Source organism: Molothrus ater, chromosome 1 (assembly GCF_012460135.2).
Source record: "Molothrus ater isolate BHLD 08-10-18 breed brown headed cowbird chromosome 1, BPBGC_Mater_1.1, whole genome shotgun sequence".
NCBI classification, from domain to species: Eukaryota; Metazoa; Chordata; class Aves; order Passeriformes; family Icteridae; genus Molothrus; species Molothrus ater.
Window position 1 is genome coordinate 116,180,342 of NC_050478.2, and position 15,407 is coordinate 116,195,748.

At 42.0% G+C, this 15,407-nt stretch overlaps 1 protein-coding gene across 1 annotated transcript in view; it reads left to right on the plus strand.

Moving 5' to 3' along the window:
• Positions 1 to 6,914: 6,914 nt before the first annotated feature.
• Positions 6,915 to 15,407, plus strand: part of RAB2A (RAB2A, member RAS oncogene family) — a 43,618-nt gene continuing 35,125 nt past the window's right edge. The window contains exon 1 of the mRNA XM_036399123.2: positions 6,915 to 7,247. Coding sequence (XP_036255016.1) covers positions 7,202 to 7,247 — 46 coding nt within the window. The 5' untranslated portion in view covers positions 6,915 to 7,201. The remainder of the gene's footprint in view (positions 7,248 to 15,407) is intronic.

Sequence of the window (15,407 nt, forward strand, 5' to 3'; positions counted from 1 at the left end):
GATCCTTTAGCAACTCTGCTGACTTCCAGAGTGTTAGACAGTTCCATACTTTCTACAGCCATCAAAAGAAACATCAATAGGGGTGTAGGGAAAAGAAAAAAAAAAGTCATTACTTTTTTTCATTACAGGTAGAAGAGAAGAAGAAAAGAAATTTAAAATTTTATTTTTAACCATTAAATATACCTGACTAGAAAAGTGTCACCAAGCTTGCCTGCTCCTATTCCTTTTCAAGCAAACCAGTTTCCCTAAAGTTTTTTCACTTCCTGCTGTAAGTAAACAGGAAATCTTCACGATTATTTCCACTTCTGTGAGCCTGTGTGGGAACTTTACCTTCCACTTTCTTTTTCTGAAAGCATTGCCAAAACAACTTTTAAAAGACATCTTAAAAAAATTAAGAAAAAAACTGTCTCAAAAGTAAAAAAACTACTGAAAATTTACCATGATGGCAGTTTAGGCAGGCTTCTGAATGGAGCTCTGACATCGTTTAGCACTACTCCTCCATGCTTTTGTGAATCTTGTTACACAAGCACATATTTTCTAACGCTCCTGAGAATAATTGTTTAAAAAATCAACATATCTTTTCAGTTAGTTTTTTAGGCATTTCAAGGTTATTTCAAGGTTCTATTGTTTTCCCTGTTTTTATGGGAAAAGTGATTTAAAATTTATCACATGCTGTCTTATCAAACTTTATTATTGCATCAAGGCAGTGAAAAACAAGTTTATTTGCAAGGAAAAACAGGGTGAAATGATAACAGTGGCAAAGGCTATTAACAAATAAACAGGGATAAAGCATAGGTCATGCAAATATTTCCAGGGGAGCAAGAACCTAATATATAAATACAGTTGGGAACTCTAGAACTATACTTTACTTTTTGTTACACTGCCTTTAGTCTCAAGATTATATTTTGAAAACAAAAAAATGCTATTGGAACTGAATTTTTCCCTTCCAAAAATTACTTATCAATGTAATTGAACTGTAATAAAGCATTCAATAATTACAGTGTCTGGACAAATGTGACTGACAAATGTGTTTAGTCAAGAGCATTTAATTTAAGCTGTCAGTTAAACACTACACTATTGTAAAAGAATTTTTTTTAAAAAAAAACTAATTTCCAAACCTCTTTCTCCACCAGATCAAAAGTACCAATGTAAACTGTGCACAAATATCCAGCTGTTATCTGAAATTTCAGCCAAAGCTGCCTGATCTAGGACCTGCAAAACCCAAGCCACACATCACTCATAGACATGGATTTCTACCTACTCGACTCAGAAGTTGTCTCCAGTTCACCTTTACAGGTTTAACATGTATTTAAAAATTATCTTTACAAAGGCAGATCTTCATTGAGACTTAACTATACTTGTCTTCTTGCAGGATCTGCTCTTTATATTTAATTCTATATGAAGTGGGGTCGCATTCTCAACATTTATAATAAATAAAATATATCGTATATTGCCTTGTTTCTTAAGTATAATACAAATCTAATATTAAAATTCACAAATAAGAAAAATTATAGCATACACTTAATGTTCAGAAGAAGTACATGCAGACAAATTAAATGACAGGCACCAGAAAATAACATTTCCTACTCAGCATCTGTATAGAAAATTTACCCATGCAACTGAATGATTTAAAAATTTTAAGCTAGACTGAAGTGTGGGTAGAGATATACTTCTACCAGTTAAATGATACTTCTGTACAAAACATAATTAAAGGGTCGTAGTCAAATGTTATGACAGAGTTCTGCTTTTGTGTTTTAATTTCCATTGAAAAAATCCAGCCTAATGCTTTGCTCTGGAGAATATGTCGAGCTTTGGATGACTCCAAGCCTCTTCCCTAAATAATATTTTTAGTGGTAAGGATCCTGCAAAGCCTAAGGTTTTTCTATAAACCCCAAGTGAGTTTGCTAAGTGGAAAATTCAGGAAAAAACTGAGTGACAGGTTTTTCAGAATACAGACACAGAATAAACAGCAAGTTATAGTTTTCCAAAGTGCATCCAGAAACTTTCCCATATTTGCCAGAATATAATCCTGACATAGTCATCATAGTGAAATATTTCATCATGTGATATAAAATCAGTAACAGATGAGCAGTCATGATAAGATTAAAAAAAAAAAAAGAAACTAAAGAAAAACAATTCTCTGCAATTCTTCAATACAGAATTACCAATGCTTCTTTTATATCAACTGGTTAATTTTTTTTTTATTTTTAATAAGTGAGTCTGACTACATGGTAGCCTTCTATCAAAGTATTAAAATGCTTAACAAAAGAAGATATTAATTTCTCTGGAAAAGGTAAATTTAGCAAGTGAGAGGTAAACAAATGAAAATTAAAAAAGTGAAAATTATTTCAGTAGCTATTTGCATGCCTCTTATTAGTACTTAACATGATATTTGGTACACATAACTTGGAGAAAATCAATTTTGCATTAATCTCTAGTTGGAGGCATCTCAGATTTGTAGAACAGTGGATAATATTCAATAAGTTAGGAACAGTCTCTTCTCCAGCAGCAAATTAGTTTGTACTTACCATGGGCTAGCATAAGCAACAAATTCTTGTATATTATCCTTGCAAGCCTCTACCAAACACTGATTCAAAAACTATCCCTAACACTGATGCAATGATCATCAGTGATTATCAGTGATCCTAACCTATCACAAATGACTGAAGCACTCCCCAGAGCAGCTTGGCTGCCTGGCTAACCAGCAGAGGCCTGGTTATCTGTCCACAGTGCAGGTGTTGGCCAAGCTGAGCAGCCACAGAAGGCAGTGGGGCACTGCCCTGCCACGTGAGTCACCTGCAAGCTGGTTACTGCCTGGCTCACCAGGCTGCCAAAGCACAAACAGGTAGGACTGCCTTCCCTCTGAACAGAACCCACCTGTCGGCTGTCAGACAGCTCAGCCGTGATGTAAAAGGCACCCTCCATCTCACTGGGCATTCTGCACCGTCCGTATTTTCCCCCATCAGCAAATCTCAGTTCTAAAAACCAGAATTCCCTTTTCTTACCAGATCTCATTCAACCACATCAGGTCAATTTGGCTTGTCTAGAAGCCTAGCAGATTGCATGATTTGGAACTATGAGACCAAATCCCATCAGTGAGGTAAACAGAATCATGTACTCATATGTTGCAGTGTGTCACCATTTCCTGTCTCACCTATCCCATCCCCCTCAAGGATGCCAACCTTCCCCCTCCCCTTTTGCCCTCCTGCCTGGCACCTTCCAGCAAGGCGTCGTGTGATTGGCAGACCCCCCCAGGCCTGGGCTCATTGGTTTGTCCTAGCATCCACATCCCCTGAGCCTTCCCCTGCTCACACCTGGTTGGCCCTCACCTGTCCGTCCCCTCCCCCTGTCCCTGGGGCTTCAAAAGGACACGAGACCATGCGGTTGGGGTCTCTGCCGTGTCTCTGCCGTGGTTCGGTCTCTGCCTGTCTGGCTGGAGCTGATACCACATTCAGAGGTCTACCATGCTACAATAAACTCTGGATCTAAGCTACACGGCAGAACCTGCTGCTTTTCTCTTCACCATCTGAACCTTTTTCACTAAAGGTAAACTGAGTTCCTATTTTGCCTGGACTTGTTCTGAGCGCCCAGCTGCAGCACCCAGCCAGCCAAAGGCATCTCTGGGGTGAGAAACGCCACAGCTGCCGCCTTTGGTCCAGCAGCGAGGCCAGACGAAGCCAGGCAGGACACACCCCGAAACATTCGGGGCTTAATATTTAATACTCATACAATGATAAAATAGTTTGGGTTAGAAAGAACCTTTAAAGACCATTGAGTCCAAACCTCCCTGCAATAAGCAGGGACATCTTCAACCTAATCAGGTTGCTCAGAGCCCTCTCCAGCCAGGGATGGGACTTCTACCACCTCTCTGGGTGATCTTTTCCAGTGCTTCACCAATCTTACACTAAAAAAGTAATTCCCACATATCTAGTCTAAATCTCTCTTCTCTTAGTTTAAAACCCCTTATCCTATCACTACAGTCCTATTAAAAAGTCTGTCACCATCAAACACACTTGAAACTTAACACCCTGGGATGTTGAGGACAGATTGTCAAGACTTGACCAACCCTCAGAGTAATACTGAGCCTTTGTGGCTCAGTCATGTAGGAATCCCAAGTAGCACTAATAGACTTGGAGCATGTGATGAACAAAAACAGAGCTCTGAAGGAAAGGTGAAGGACACGAAAGCCCACACGGTGCTACCTCATCCTGCCAATCACAGGGGAGGCAGCTACAGGAGAGAGCTCACCTAGAGAGTTGATACCTGTCTGCATGACTGACCTAACAGAGTGAGCTTTAGCCTTCACAACAACAGGGCCCTTTGGGAGCAGTGAGGATGCATGGACAGAGATGGGATCCAACTAATGAGGTTATTTAGTTTGTTGGTGTGGCTGTGGGACCCAGGATGATTTTGCCTGAAAGCTAATATAAAAAAATGATTGCTTAGCCCCTTCTATTCAGCAGATGACTCTGACAGTGCCAGAACAAGAGAGGGTCCACAAGCAGATTAGGAGGAGCAGAGCTGCCCCATCCCTAGCAGAGCAACCTTTACTTATACTGGATGAGGTCTTATCTGCTTATGGCCTGATCTACAGCTTTGTCTCCAGGGGTTGAGGTCACACAAACCCATGCCAACAGCATGGGTTCAGAATGCCAGCTGAAGGGCTTAGCTGCTGAGAAGCACTTGAGAAGACTTGTTTTAGTGTGAATTCTTGATTGGGTTTGACAGCTGACCCCAACTGCAGTCTTTCCTTCAGCTGAGGTACCCTGCTCCATCCAGATGCCAGACTTCATGATCATTATTAGGGCAGGAAACAGAGACACACAGGGATATGTGAAAACAGAAGCCTAACTTGAATAGGAAGCAAGGCAAAAACCTGCTTCTCTGAGAAAACTCATTCTGGCTAGGAATTGTTTATTAACAAAAATGTACATCAAAGCTACTTGCAAATAAAATAATAGAGAAATGCCTCTTTTCAGTGTGAAGAGGGTCTTTAAACTAGGACAAAATTTTATATGCCACTTCTCAATGTCCTGTCCTGTCCATGCAAGACCTATTCAATATTGTCATGAACAGCCTGGACAACAAAATGGCAGAGATAATATTAAAAGAGAAAAAAATCAAATATTTTTGCTAAACTGAGTGGCCATGATCAAAATTATTGAAATTTAGCAAGGGGGAAAACAGTGCTAATAGGGAAATACCAAATGTATGGATAAATTTGAGTAGTAACTGTCTAGAATAGAGATCTAGTATCAAAAGTAAATTCAGATGTTGTTAATTAAAAAAAAAAAAACAAAAACGTTCAGAGAGGGGCAAGACTGGAGATACTCTTGAGGTGATGGGACTGGTTAGAGACAGTGAGAAATGCTGTTTTGGGATCTACGGTTAATAAATAGCATTGAGAAATTAGGAGAAGCACAGGGGAGGCAAACTTCTGACAATGGCAACCATCTGAGAATTTTTCATGTGGAAAAGGTAGATATGTTTAGAATATATAAAGGATTTCTAGTATTGTTTGGGGCAGGGGGGAGGGGGGCCTGCACATCCACAGTAGACAAGATTTTTGATTTTTTAAAAAAAAGCTTCATTTTGGGTTTCAGGTCATGAAATATGACAACAGGATTTAGCACAATAAGCTTTATTGAAAGTTTTTACAAATAAGTTGGATGCACACCTTTTAGAAGCCATGTAGGTCAATGTTGTCCAAGCTGTTGACCACATATAAAATCCTCTATAAAGTTAGAAGACCTTTTACTCCCATTGTACCAGAGAGCCAGAAGGGGAGTAAAATGTCAGTTTATATGAAGAATGTGCCAATTGCTCTTGAACAGTACCCCCAGCCCAAAAACAGCTGAGCTGAAGGGAATCCCAAAGCATCACCAGCATGACCTGACTGGAGTGCCACATTTACCCTTGCCAGGCATCTGGTGTAGCCTCAGTATGGATGTGATAGGTGAGCCAGGCTGCCTTTGACTGCTCCAGGTCCAAAGGTCAGGGTACACCGGACACATGAAGCAGCTGAGACTATGGAAGACCTTGAAGCCTCTTCCAGCTCACCAATCCCATGTGAACTCTAAGGAATCAAAGTCCTAAACACCAGCTGTGAATTTAGGCTACTCCCCTGGCTCATTGCTTTCAGTTCAGTGAGGAAAGACAGAAACAGAAAGGGAAAAAACCCTTTCAGGCCAGAACTCATATGATGAAGATACACTTCTACCAAACAGCTCATTGCTGGCTATTCTCAGAGGGTTTATGCTTTGGGCCTCTCAGTTTAGGAAGGATATTGAGGTGCTGGAGCTGGTCCAAGGAAGGGCTACGAGTCTGGACCATCAATCCCGTGAGGAGTGGCTGAGGGAGCTGGCGTTTAGTCTGGCCAAAAAAAGAGGCTCAGGGCTGACCTCAGTCTTTACAACTCCCTGAAAGGAGGTTACAACCAGTTGAGAGTCGGCTGCCTCTCCCAGGCGACCAGCGACAGTATGACAGGACATAGTGTCAAACTGTACCAGGGCAGATTGAGGTTGGAGATTAGGAAGAACTTTTTCACAGAAAGGGTGCTTAGACATTGGGATGGGCTGCCGAAGGAGGTGATGGAGTCACCGTCCCTGGAAAGAAAGACTGGATGTGGCACTGAGTGCCCCGGTCTAGTTGACATGGTGGTGTTTGGTCACGGGTAGGGCTTGATGACCCCAGAGTTCTTTCCCAGCCCGATGGCTTCTGGGCTCAGGGACGGCGTCTCCCCAAAGCCCCCGGCCCGCAGCCGCCGCCGCCGCCCTCAGTCCGGCGGGGCGGGGCCAAGGCTCCGCCCCGTGCGCGGCGGGAGGCGGCCTCGCGCCTCAGCATTTCCGGGTCGGAGGCGGGGCGGCGTGAGGGGGCGGGCACTGACGTCGCCGGAGGGTCCGGGGGCCGCTCGGCGCCTGTTTATTGTTCTCGCCGCCGCCGCCGCGTTCTGGCTTTCCCGGCGCCTGCGGGGCCGCGGTGGGAGGGAGCGAGGGAGGGCGGACAGCAGGACCGGGCGAGCAGAGCCCCTCCGCCAGCGGCGGCGCGGGGGCGGAGGTAGGAGGGAGCGAGCGGGCGGAGGCGCCGCCCGGGGGCCGTTAACCCGTTTCCGCCTCTCCGCAGCGCGAGCCCGGGCGGCGAGCGCGCGCGTCACGCCGGAGCGAGAGCGGGACAGCCCGGGAGCGGCAGCCCGGGAGCGGCCATGGCCTACGCGTACCTCTTCAAGTACATCATCATCGGAGACACAGGTGGGTGAGCCCGGCCCGGGCCGCGCCGGAGCGGGGCCGGAGACGGAGAGGAAGGCCCGGCTCCCCGCGCCCATTTCCGCAGTGTTGGCAGTGCCGCCGACGTGGTGGCTCCGCGCGAGGAAGAGGCGGTGTCTCCCCCCCGCCTCTGCGCCGGGCCCCGCCCGCGGCCTCGGCCTTGTCTCCCGACGGCCTTGGGCCTCCGGGCCTGGCTGACGGGCCGCGGGGCAACTCGGGCTGTGTCACGGCCTTGGCTGTGGGGGCAGAGCGGGCCACCCGAGAGGGAGGAGGCGCTGTCACAACTAAACCTAGACCTGGGTAGTGCCCGTGGTTTGCAGCCTTGTGGTAGCGAGGCCACACTCCTCCCCGCAGTTTTGTGATGAGTTTCTGTCTCATTGCTGCGAGTTACCTTCAGCTCGGGCTGCAAGGATGCTCTTTCCAGTCTCGGCTGGAGCTGCTGTAACAAACTGTGTGAAGACACGCTGTTAAAGCAGAATTAAAAGCACTGGCTCTTCCAGCCTAATTTATAGGGACCTCTTTTTTATGTGTATGTATGTATGTACACACACCACTGCTTTTCCAGATGTTTCTTGTCACTTTTTAAAAACATATTAACTCATAGAATATCAGGGGATTGGACTGGGGCTTAAAGATGATCTAGTCACAACCCCCCCTGGTATGGGCAGGAACAGCTCCCACTATAGCCCCATCCAACCTAGCCTTGAACATTTCTCAAAAACTTACTCCGTTCTATTTGTTACTGGCTGCTGTGTGACAAATAAAAGTGCTTATAAATGCTGTTGGCAGAGCCATATGCTGATACGAATTGCTGCTTGAAGCCCCTTTGCCAGTATGTTGTATGCTTCTTCAGCCTAATATGGATAGGACTAGCATACTTTGATCAAACTATTGTCAGGACAAGGTAGCTAACTTAGTTAACCATTGTGCCTATGTATTGTGTGTTTCCCTTGTTGTTTTCCTCATACCTGTCTAAATGCCTTCTCAAATAAGTTTGATGACACACCTGTTTTTTTAGGTGCTATTCCGAGGATGCCTTCATACTTCATACCTATGAACCAAATTATCTGTTGGTGGAGTATAATTATACATTGTAGTTGCATTACACATGAGGTTGTTAAATACACTGGGTGCAACTACTATGTGACTTTTATCTGCTTTTTAAATGTACATTTAAACTCTGAAAGCTTTTTTAGGCTTCTGCAGTAGCAGATGTAGTACAGGTGAATCATTAGAAATATATCACAGCTGTAATGACCATGTTGAAAGCCTTAGGCTGTAGATGATAACTGAAAATTCTGATTTTTGTGGAGTGTTCACTTGAATGACAGTTCATCAAGCCAGGACAGGACAACAGGATATTACCTGTGCAAATTCAGGAGAAGTAAGAAGAGGTTTGTCAGACTGGGGTGATGCAAGATGGTAGTGCACAGTTCAGAATGACAGTTCAGAACAGGTAGCCAATTCTGGTGCATCTCTAAAAACTGTAGTCACTAAAGTGGTACACAGCAGCTTAAAGTTGCTTTGGTATATTGATTGTATGCTGATTAATTTTTTACAAAGAAATATCCTCGGTGTAGTGGTCTGTACTGCACTCTTGAATTTGAGTTGCTTGAAATGTGAAATACAGAATGGATGTGTCATTTCTGAACTTGTTGCAGCTGCTTAAGAGCCAAATATCAGAAGAGTAAGAGAAAGGAAACACAGAGAGGAAAACAGCTCATAGTTTTGCTGTTGGCTTTTTGGGTAGTTTTTTTTTTTTTTTTTTTTTAATTCTTGTGGCTTGTATTCTTGAGTTGCTACAGGAAGCTAATTAAAGCTACTGCAATGATTATTTTTGAAGTGAATTGAATATGTCGATAGTGGTAAGTTGGTTTTGCTTTTATTTAGATCTCCTGTGAGCCTTTTAAGTATTCTAATAGAGCAAGTGCTGAAGAGCCAATTTATGTTGTGCACAGTTGCCAAGATGGTGGCGGTAGTCTGGGTATTACTGCTCTTCCTCAGATGAAGGCAATTGAACTCAAAGTTCTGACAGTGGAAATAAGGAGTGGATGGTGACTGTCCTCTTCAGTTCCTGTGGTGGATTCCCACAGTGTTCCAGCCAGAGAAGATATGGCCTTGGAGACCATGTAGATTTAATAGCAATCAAGAAATTTGTTTCTGGTATTTGATTTAGAGTCTTTGGAAATGCCTCAGCTGCCTGGTGACTCAGCAGTTAGTTGTAAACAAACTGTAGGAGAAAACTAAGAGACTCAGCTGAGGACTGATGTTAACATTTAGCTCCTCTTTCAGCACTAAAAAACAAAGTAGGTTGTGCCATCCATAAGCAAACCAATGAAACTCCCCTGGAGTTACACAAGACACCTCTATGTGCCTTCTCTGAATTGTGATTCCACATGCTTTCATTTGCTTAAACACAGGAATTCAGGATGATCTCAGTCTCTTAAAATGACAGCCACAGAGACTGACTCTGCAAGACTGCCTTATGCTCAACAGTTCTTGTCCCTTTGCATTCCCTGTTTCATTGGTCATTGTCATTCACTGACTTCTTTTCTTTCTCTGGTACTTCAGCCATGGTAGCTTTATGAACATGGAATTGCTCCTAATCTAGTTCTTAACTGAGTTTTTTAATATTTAAAAATGGTGTTCTGTATAATTGGAACTGGTTTAGGATCTAGTTAGTTTTCTGTTATGGGAGAGACCTGAAATGGCATGGCTGTATTCCAGGTGCTAAAGAACATTGCCAGAAATCTGTGTAGTTTTAACATTGTAGCAGTGGGACCGTACCTGCGGAGTTTTAAGAGAAAAATGAAAGTACTGTGTAATGCTGACTACTGTGAGAGTTTACCAGGAAAAATCCTTTGATCTGGCTATTTCCAAAGCATTATAGGAGTTTGCAAATTAATTTAGAAGCATGAGTGGTGCATGCTGCATAGGGGTGTACCTCTGAGATCTTTGCTTTTATGGTTGATGGTGTCTTCGATTTTGATTGGTGTCTTCATCCACTCTTCCCTTTACATCCACCTTTGGCCATCAGTTGGAGTTGAGATGGTCTTTGATCTGAGCTAAGATAAATACTGTTGGCATATGAGAATTGTCTGTTTGTACAGTTGTTGACTGAAAGTCTGTAATTTTTTTCTTTTAGTTTTTTCCTATGTAATGGTAAAATCTTTACTTATATGTTTGTTATCAGCAATGTACCATGTGGTAATAAACTGGGAATGATAACAAGATTTCTGTGAAGGTGACAGCTGGAATATTTTTTTCAGAATAATACACATTAATCAGAATTTTCTTATATTAGAGTGTGTTCGCTAGATTCCAACAGAGAATGCTCTTGAACTTTAGGATACCTCAAGTACTAGTTTTGCAATGGTCAAATTTCTTGCCATCAACATAACTTATCAGTTGCAGCCTATCTCAGTGTATTTTTATGATCAATGTTGCTGCATTTTCCATGAGCAAGTCCACCTGCTTTTCTTAAATGTGTTACTGCAGCAACTCTCTGGGCTTTTTGCATAATGGACTTTCACTCGCCTTTCAATTTCAGCAGACAGTTGCTGCTCCTGGACCAAGAGTGTCTCTAAGTTATTCCTATTAGGAGGTGATGATGAAAGAAAATATAGTTGCTTGGTGATCTAATTCTCACTCTCTAGAGTAAAGTAAGCTGTCTAGTCAACCATTTCGCTTGTCTAGGAGACTTTCAAATGTTAAAATTAAGCAATCGAATTACTTTATTTTTCAATCCTCTTTGTGAAATACTTCTAATGTCTTTGCTCTTTGCTCTGCAACAGCAGCTGTTAGTAGCTAGTAATGTGTATGATTAGACTCTTTTGCCCTTATTTTCTCTAAGTATGTAGTAGTACTTCTTGGCTAAACTGGTTTTCATCTCACCAGAGCTGATGTTAATATCCTGCAATAGCTCGTGAACTTGTTTGTGCTGAAAACCAGAGTACTGGTCTGTACTACTTATATTTTGCTTTGAGACCCTTTCAATTATGCTTTAATCCCAAAAGAGCAGATATTAGGTATTGTATAAGAACATCCTCTTAGCCTCTTAGAAGTTAACTAGAATTAACAAACTATATGTCCATACAAAAGGTCTCATGAGGCTGCTGAAACAAGTGGCTATGTGCACACTTGTACTAATTCTTAACACTTTCTTTAAAAGAAACCCCAGACATCTTGCCACTCAAAAAAATCTAACCCAATCCCACCTCCAATTTCATCTAAAACCATGTTATTATGAATGGCTGCCAGTTTCTAAGTGGTTTATGACCATGCAGAACATGAAGTTTTTTTATAGACTCAAATGTAGCTTAATTTTATTTGGAAATAATTTTTACTTACCTTTAAAACATATAGTTAGCAGTGGAGCAGTGCCATACAAACTGCAATATGGTAAAGCTGAACAGCTCCTTTAACTTTGTATGCCTGTGCTAATTCTTATGTAGAAAGGAAAAATTTACATCATTGGCTTTAAATAGGCTATTGAAAATGTTTAAGTGTTGACGCTAAATCAGCTTTAAAAGAGCCATTTTATTACTTTTCCTGAAATTACATAGGCAGCATGAAGGATTTTAGAGGTTGTTTTTCTTCTGTTCTTGTCCATGTTTACATTTGTATGTGAGCTCCCTTTGCTCTGTATGTGACAGTTCGGAATGTTTTCATTTGTCCTTCCAATAAATTTAAATAAAGCTTTTCTGCTTGATGGTAGAGTTCTGACTAAAACATAACTGACTGAGAAGAGGTTAAGAGAAATCTTTGCTTTAGGTTCATGTCTTGTTATGCCTAGGCCCATGAAAAGGTAATACTGCACTTTCCAGAGTTTGATAAAGCTGCTGTGGTTAAAAAGGGATGAGAGAGGGAATGAATTGCAGCCTGTGATAAGAAAAGGGCTTATGAAACATCTGGAAGCTCTGCAGACTACTGGAAAGAACTAAAAGTATCTCATAAACCAGGTTAAAGGTATATATCTTGTGACATTTGTAATGTGTAATTAACTGGTTAAAATCAAAGTTAGTTTTAAAATTTGGGTTCTTATATGTATCATCTAGATAATAATCTATTTTATATATAATATGTATATATATAAAATAATCATATATATAATCCTGCCCATTATTTGAAACTGTGTTACCCTATTTTTAAGATTTATTTTTGTCTGTTTTTCTAAAGGAAGGTAAGAAAGCAAGAAGCTTGTTTCAGCTTGGTTGTTTTTGTGGCACTGGTTTCATGGACATCCAAGCTGATATAGTTGGTTACATGTGAAAGGAGGAGTTCTTGCTCCCCTTACCTTGTGGTGACTCTGATAGTCTGCCATGATCTGGATCCACCCACTAATGCAGTAGAAAACTACCTTCTTTTTAGGTTAGCTTTTCACTTAGTGGCTGAACCATGTGATTTGGTCTTGTGGTTGTGCTTTCCACAGTCTGGAGTACTTTCAAGGAAGGAAACTGGATCTAGGAAGATTAGTGTGAGCAAAATATCAAAGGGAAGTAGGTCTTCATCTCTGTGTGTGGTGGACTGATTGATCACCATCAAGTACAAGAAAAACAGTTCTGTGAGACTGTTGAATTAATCCAGGGTTTATCTGCTGCCAAAACGAGTAGACCTTGTTACCACTTCTTGTCTCAACTATGAGCTCTGCTGCCTCTTAGCTCTCAGCATCACTGCTTGTGTGATCCTTCAAAGAGCCAGCTCAGCTCACGAAGATGATTTGAAAAACAAAACTAAACAAATAGTAGGTATGCTTAAAAGAGTGCAAGAGCCCTTTTGGGGAAGGAGGTGGAGGTGTGTGGGAAGGAGTGTGTCTACTCACCAGAGACCGCAGGCAGATTCACATAGGAGATTTTCTTTAGCATTCAGTTTTTATTCCATTGTTGAGAGGACTACTACTGCAGTTCTTTTCCTCTGTCACCTTTCTGGGGCTATACTGGTGCTTAGGTGAGCAAGCAAGGAAACTCAACCTCCCCCTACCCTCTTTTTTGACACATTATTAGTTTTGAACCAGGTCAGCTTTTCAAGGCAAACATCAGTGGCAGGAACACTGATGAGTTTTGTCTAGAGGTAAGAAAAGCCTGGAAGTTCTCCTTATATTCAGTAGTGCACACCTGACTCTGCAGCCAGTAACTGAACTTTCTTTGCCCTATTCACAGGTAATCAAGAAAGGGAGAAGGAAGCAAATCAGCTCTCTTAGCCAAAAACTTGCTCAGCTGTACCATCACCTGTGCTGTGGTTCCAGAGCTGCTTTTTTTTTTTTTTTTAAGTGCTATGAGTGCAGCCTATTACTGAAAAGAAGAACCATTCCCTTTGCTGTAGCCCTAGTCTCATGCACATACTGGTGTTTTGGATGAGTGTAGCACTGTCCTGGATTCATTTCTTGGTGTAGCTTGTTGCGTATGAGTGAGAAGGGTAGCTTTACTGTTGAGCCCTGAAATAAACACAAGTATATAAGGAAGGGCTGTGTTGAAGCTGGGCCAAAGTGGACAACAGCAAAGTTCTGGCAATGCCTTGTCTAAGGAAACTGACTGCAGAGTTGCACCCAGATTAAGAGGAAGCTGTTAAGGGAGGTAGAGGAATTTAGAGAATCAACTCAGTCTTCTGGCTCGGAATTTAGAGCTGGAGGGTAAAATTGCTGTAGCACAAGTTCTACTCCCATCATTGAGTGCTAGGAAGCAATGAAGGGATCCTAAAACAGGCACTTGCAAAGAAGCAAGCTGCCTTCCCTCTGAGCACATAATCCATTGTTTTCATTTGTTCCTAAGCAAGAGCTTTTGTTTACTGTGGTTGTTGAAGGGTATCCAAGCTGTCTCATATGAAAACACTAGATTTTTTTTTTTTCTGGGGTGGTTTATCTGAAGATACATTCAAATAATTATGTCAGTAAAATGGAGAATGGATTGATAAATAGCTGAATCTATCCCTTTTGCATTCTGCAATTGACTGTCATCAAGATGTTCTCAGCTACTTCTCACAGTGTCTGCCTCATTTCAGGTGTAATATTTACAGTGCTAAGTGAACAAGATACCTGATAAGCAGCCACTCTGTTCTTAGAGTTAACTGGTGTAGTTATTTTAAACCACCTGCATGCCATAGAATTAGCTGCCTGCAGCTGTTAACTGATCTTTGCTGCATCTGTTTATGTCACAAGGTGGTAAACTACTCAGGCATTCATATAAGCTCCTCTGTCTGTGATACATGTTCCCATCTATGATAGGGGAGTTAGCTCAAGCCCTGGAAGTGATTTGGACTACAAACTATTTTCATAAGAACTTTTGTGATATGAACATGCAGTATCTGAAAACCATAAATTTAAAATGAAACCTGTATTTCAGTCAACAGCAGTACAAAACTTAGGGACTTTGAGATGGGGTTTTTTGTTGGAAGGTTCTGAACCAGCAAGAATGGCATTAAAGAGAAACTAGTTATTTCTTTGCTTTCTCTGTGTGAGCCCATCAGTCTGCAGTCTGCTCCTAAAAGGACTGCTATGGAGGAGTGACTAGAAGTGCAGTCATCTTGTGCCAGTCTGAGACAGAGCCTGCATCAAAGGGGCTGTGCTTGTCTGTCATCTTCACTCTGCTGAGGCTGGTGTTTGTAGGCTCAATTCAACTGACTTGGTCACCAGCCTTAGAAGGAGAAGAAATATCAGATTGCCACTTGAGAACTAGTGCTGGAATACCTAATAAAATGTCGTTTTGTTGATTAGATTTTGAAATGTTGAAATGTTCCAACATTTGTAAGATTTGTGCAGGAATATTGGATTGGTTTAAGGTTTTATCCATTGAAACTGAAATCGCTTTGCAAGGTTAATGGCAAAAGCTATCTCTGGTGTGACTTGCAGGCTTTTTTTAAGTGAGGTGGTGATTATGTTCTCCAATGGGGCAGTTTTATTTAATTGGTGATATAAAAGTTATCTGTGTATATAAACACTGTTCACAGAATCACCTAGGTTGGAAAAGACCTTTGAGATCATTAAGTCCAGCCTATGACCTAACCTAACACCTCCTCATCAACTAAATCATGGCACTGAGTCCTGCGTCCAGTCCAGTCTTTTTTTCAGCACATCCAGGGATTGTGACTCCACCTCCTCCCTGGGCAGACAATTCCATTGCACAATCACTCAGTGAAGAATTTTTTTCAGAT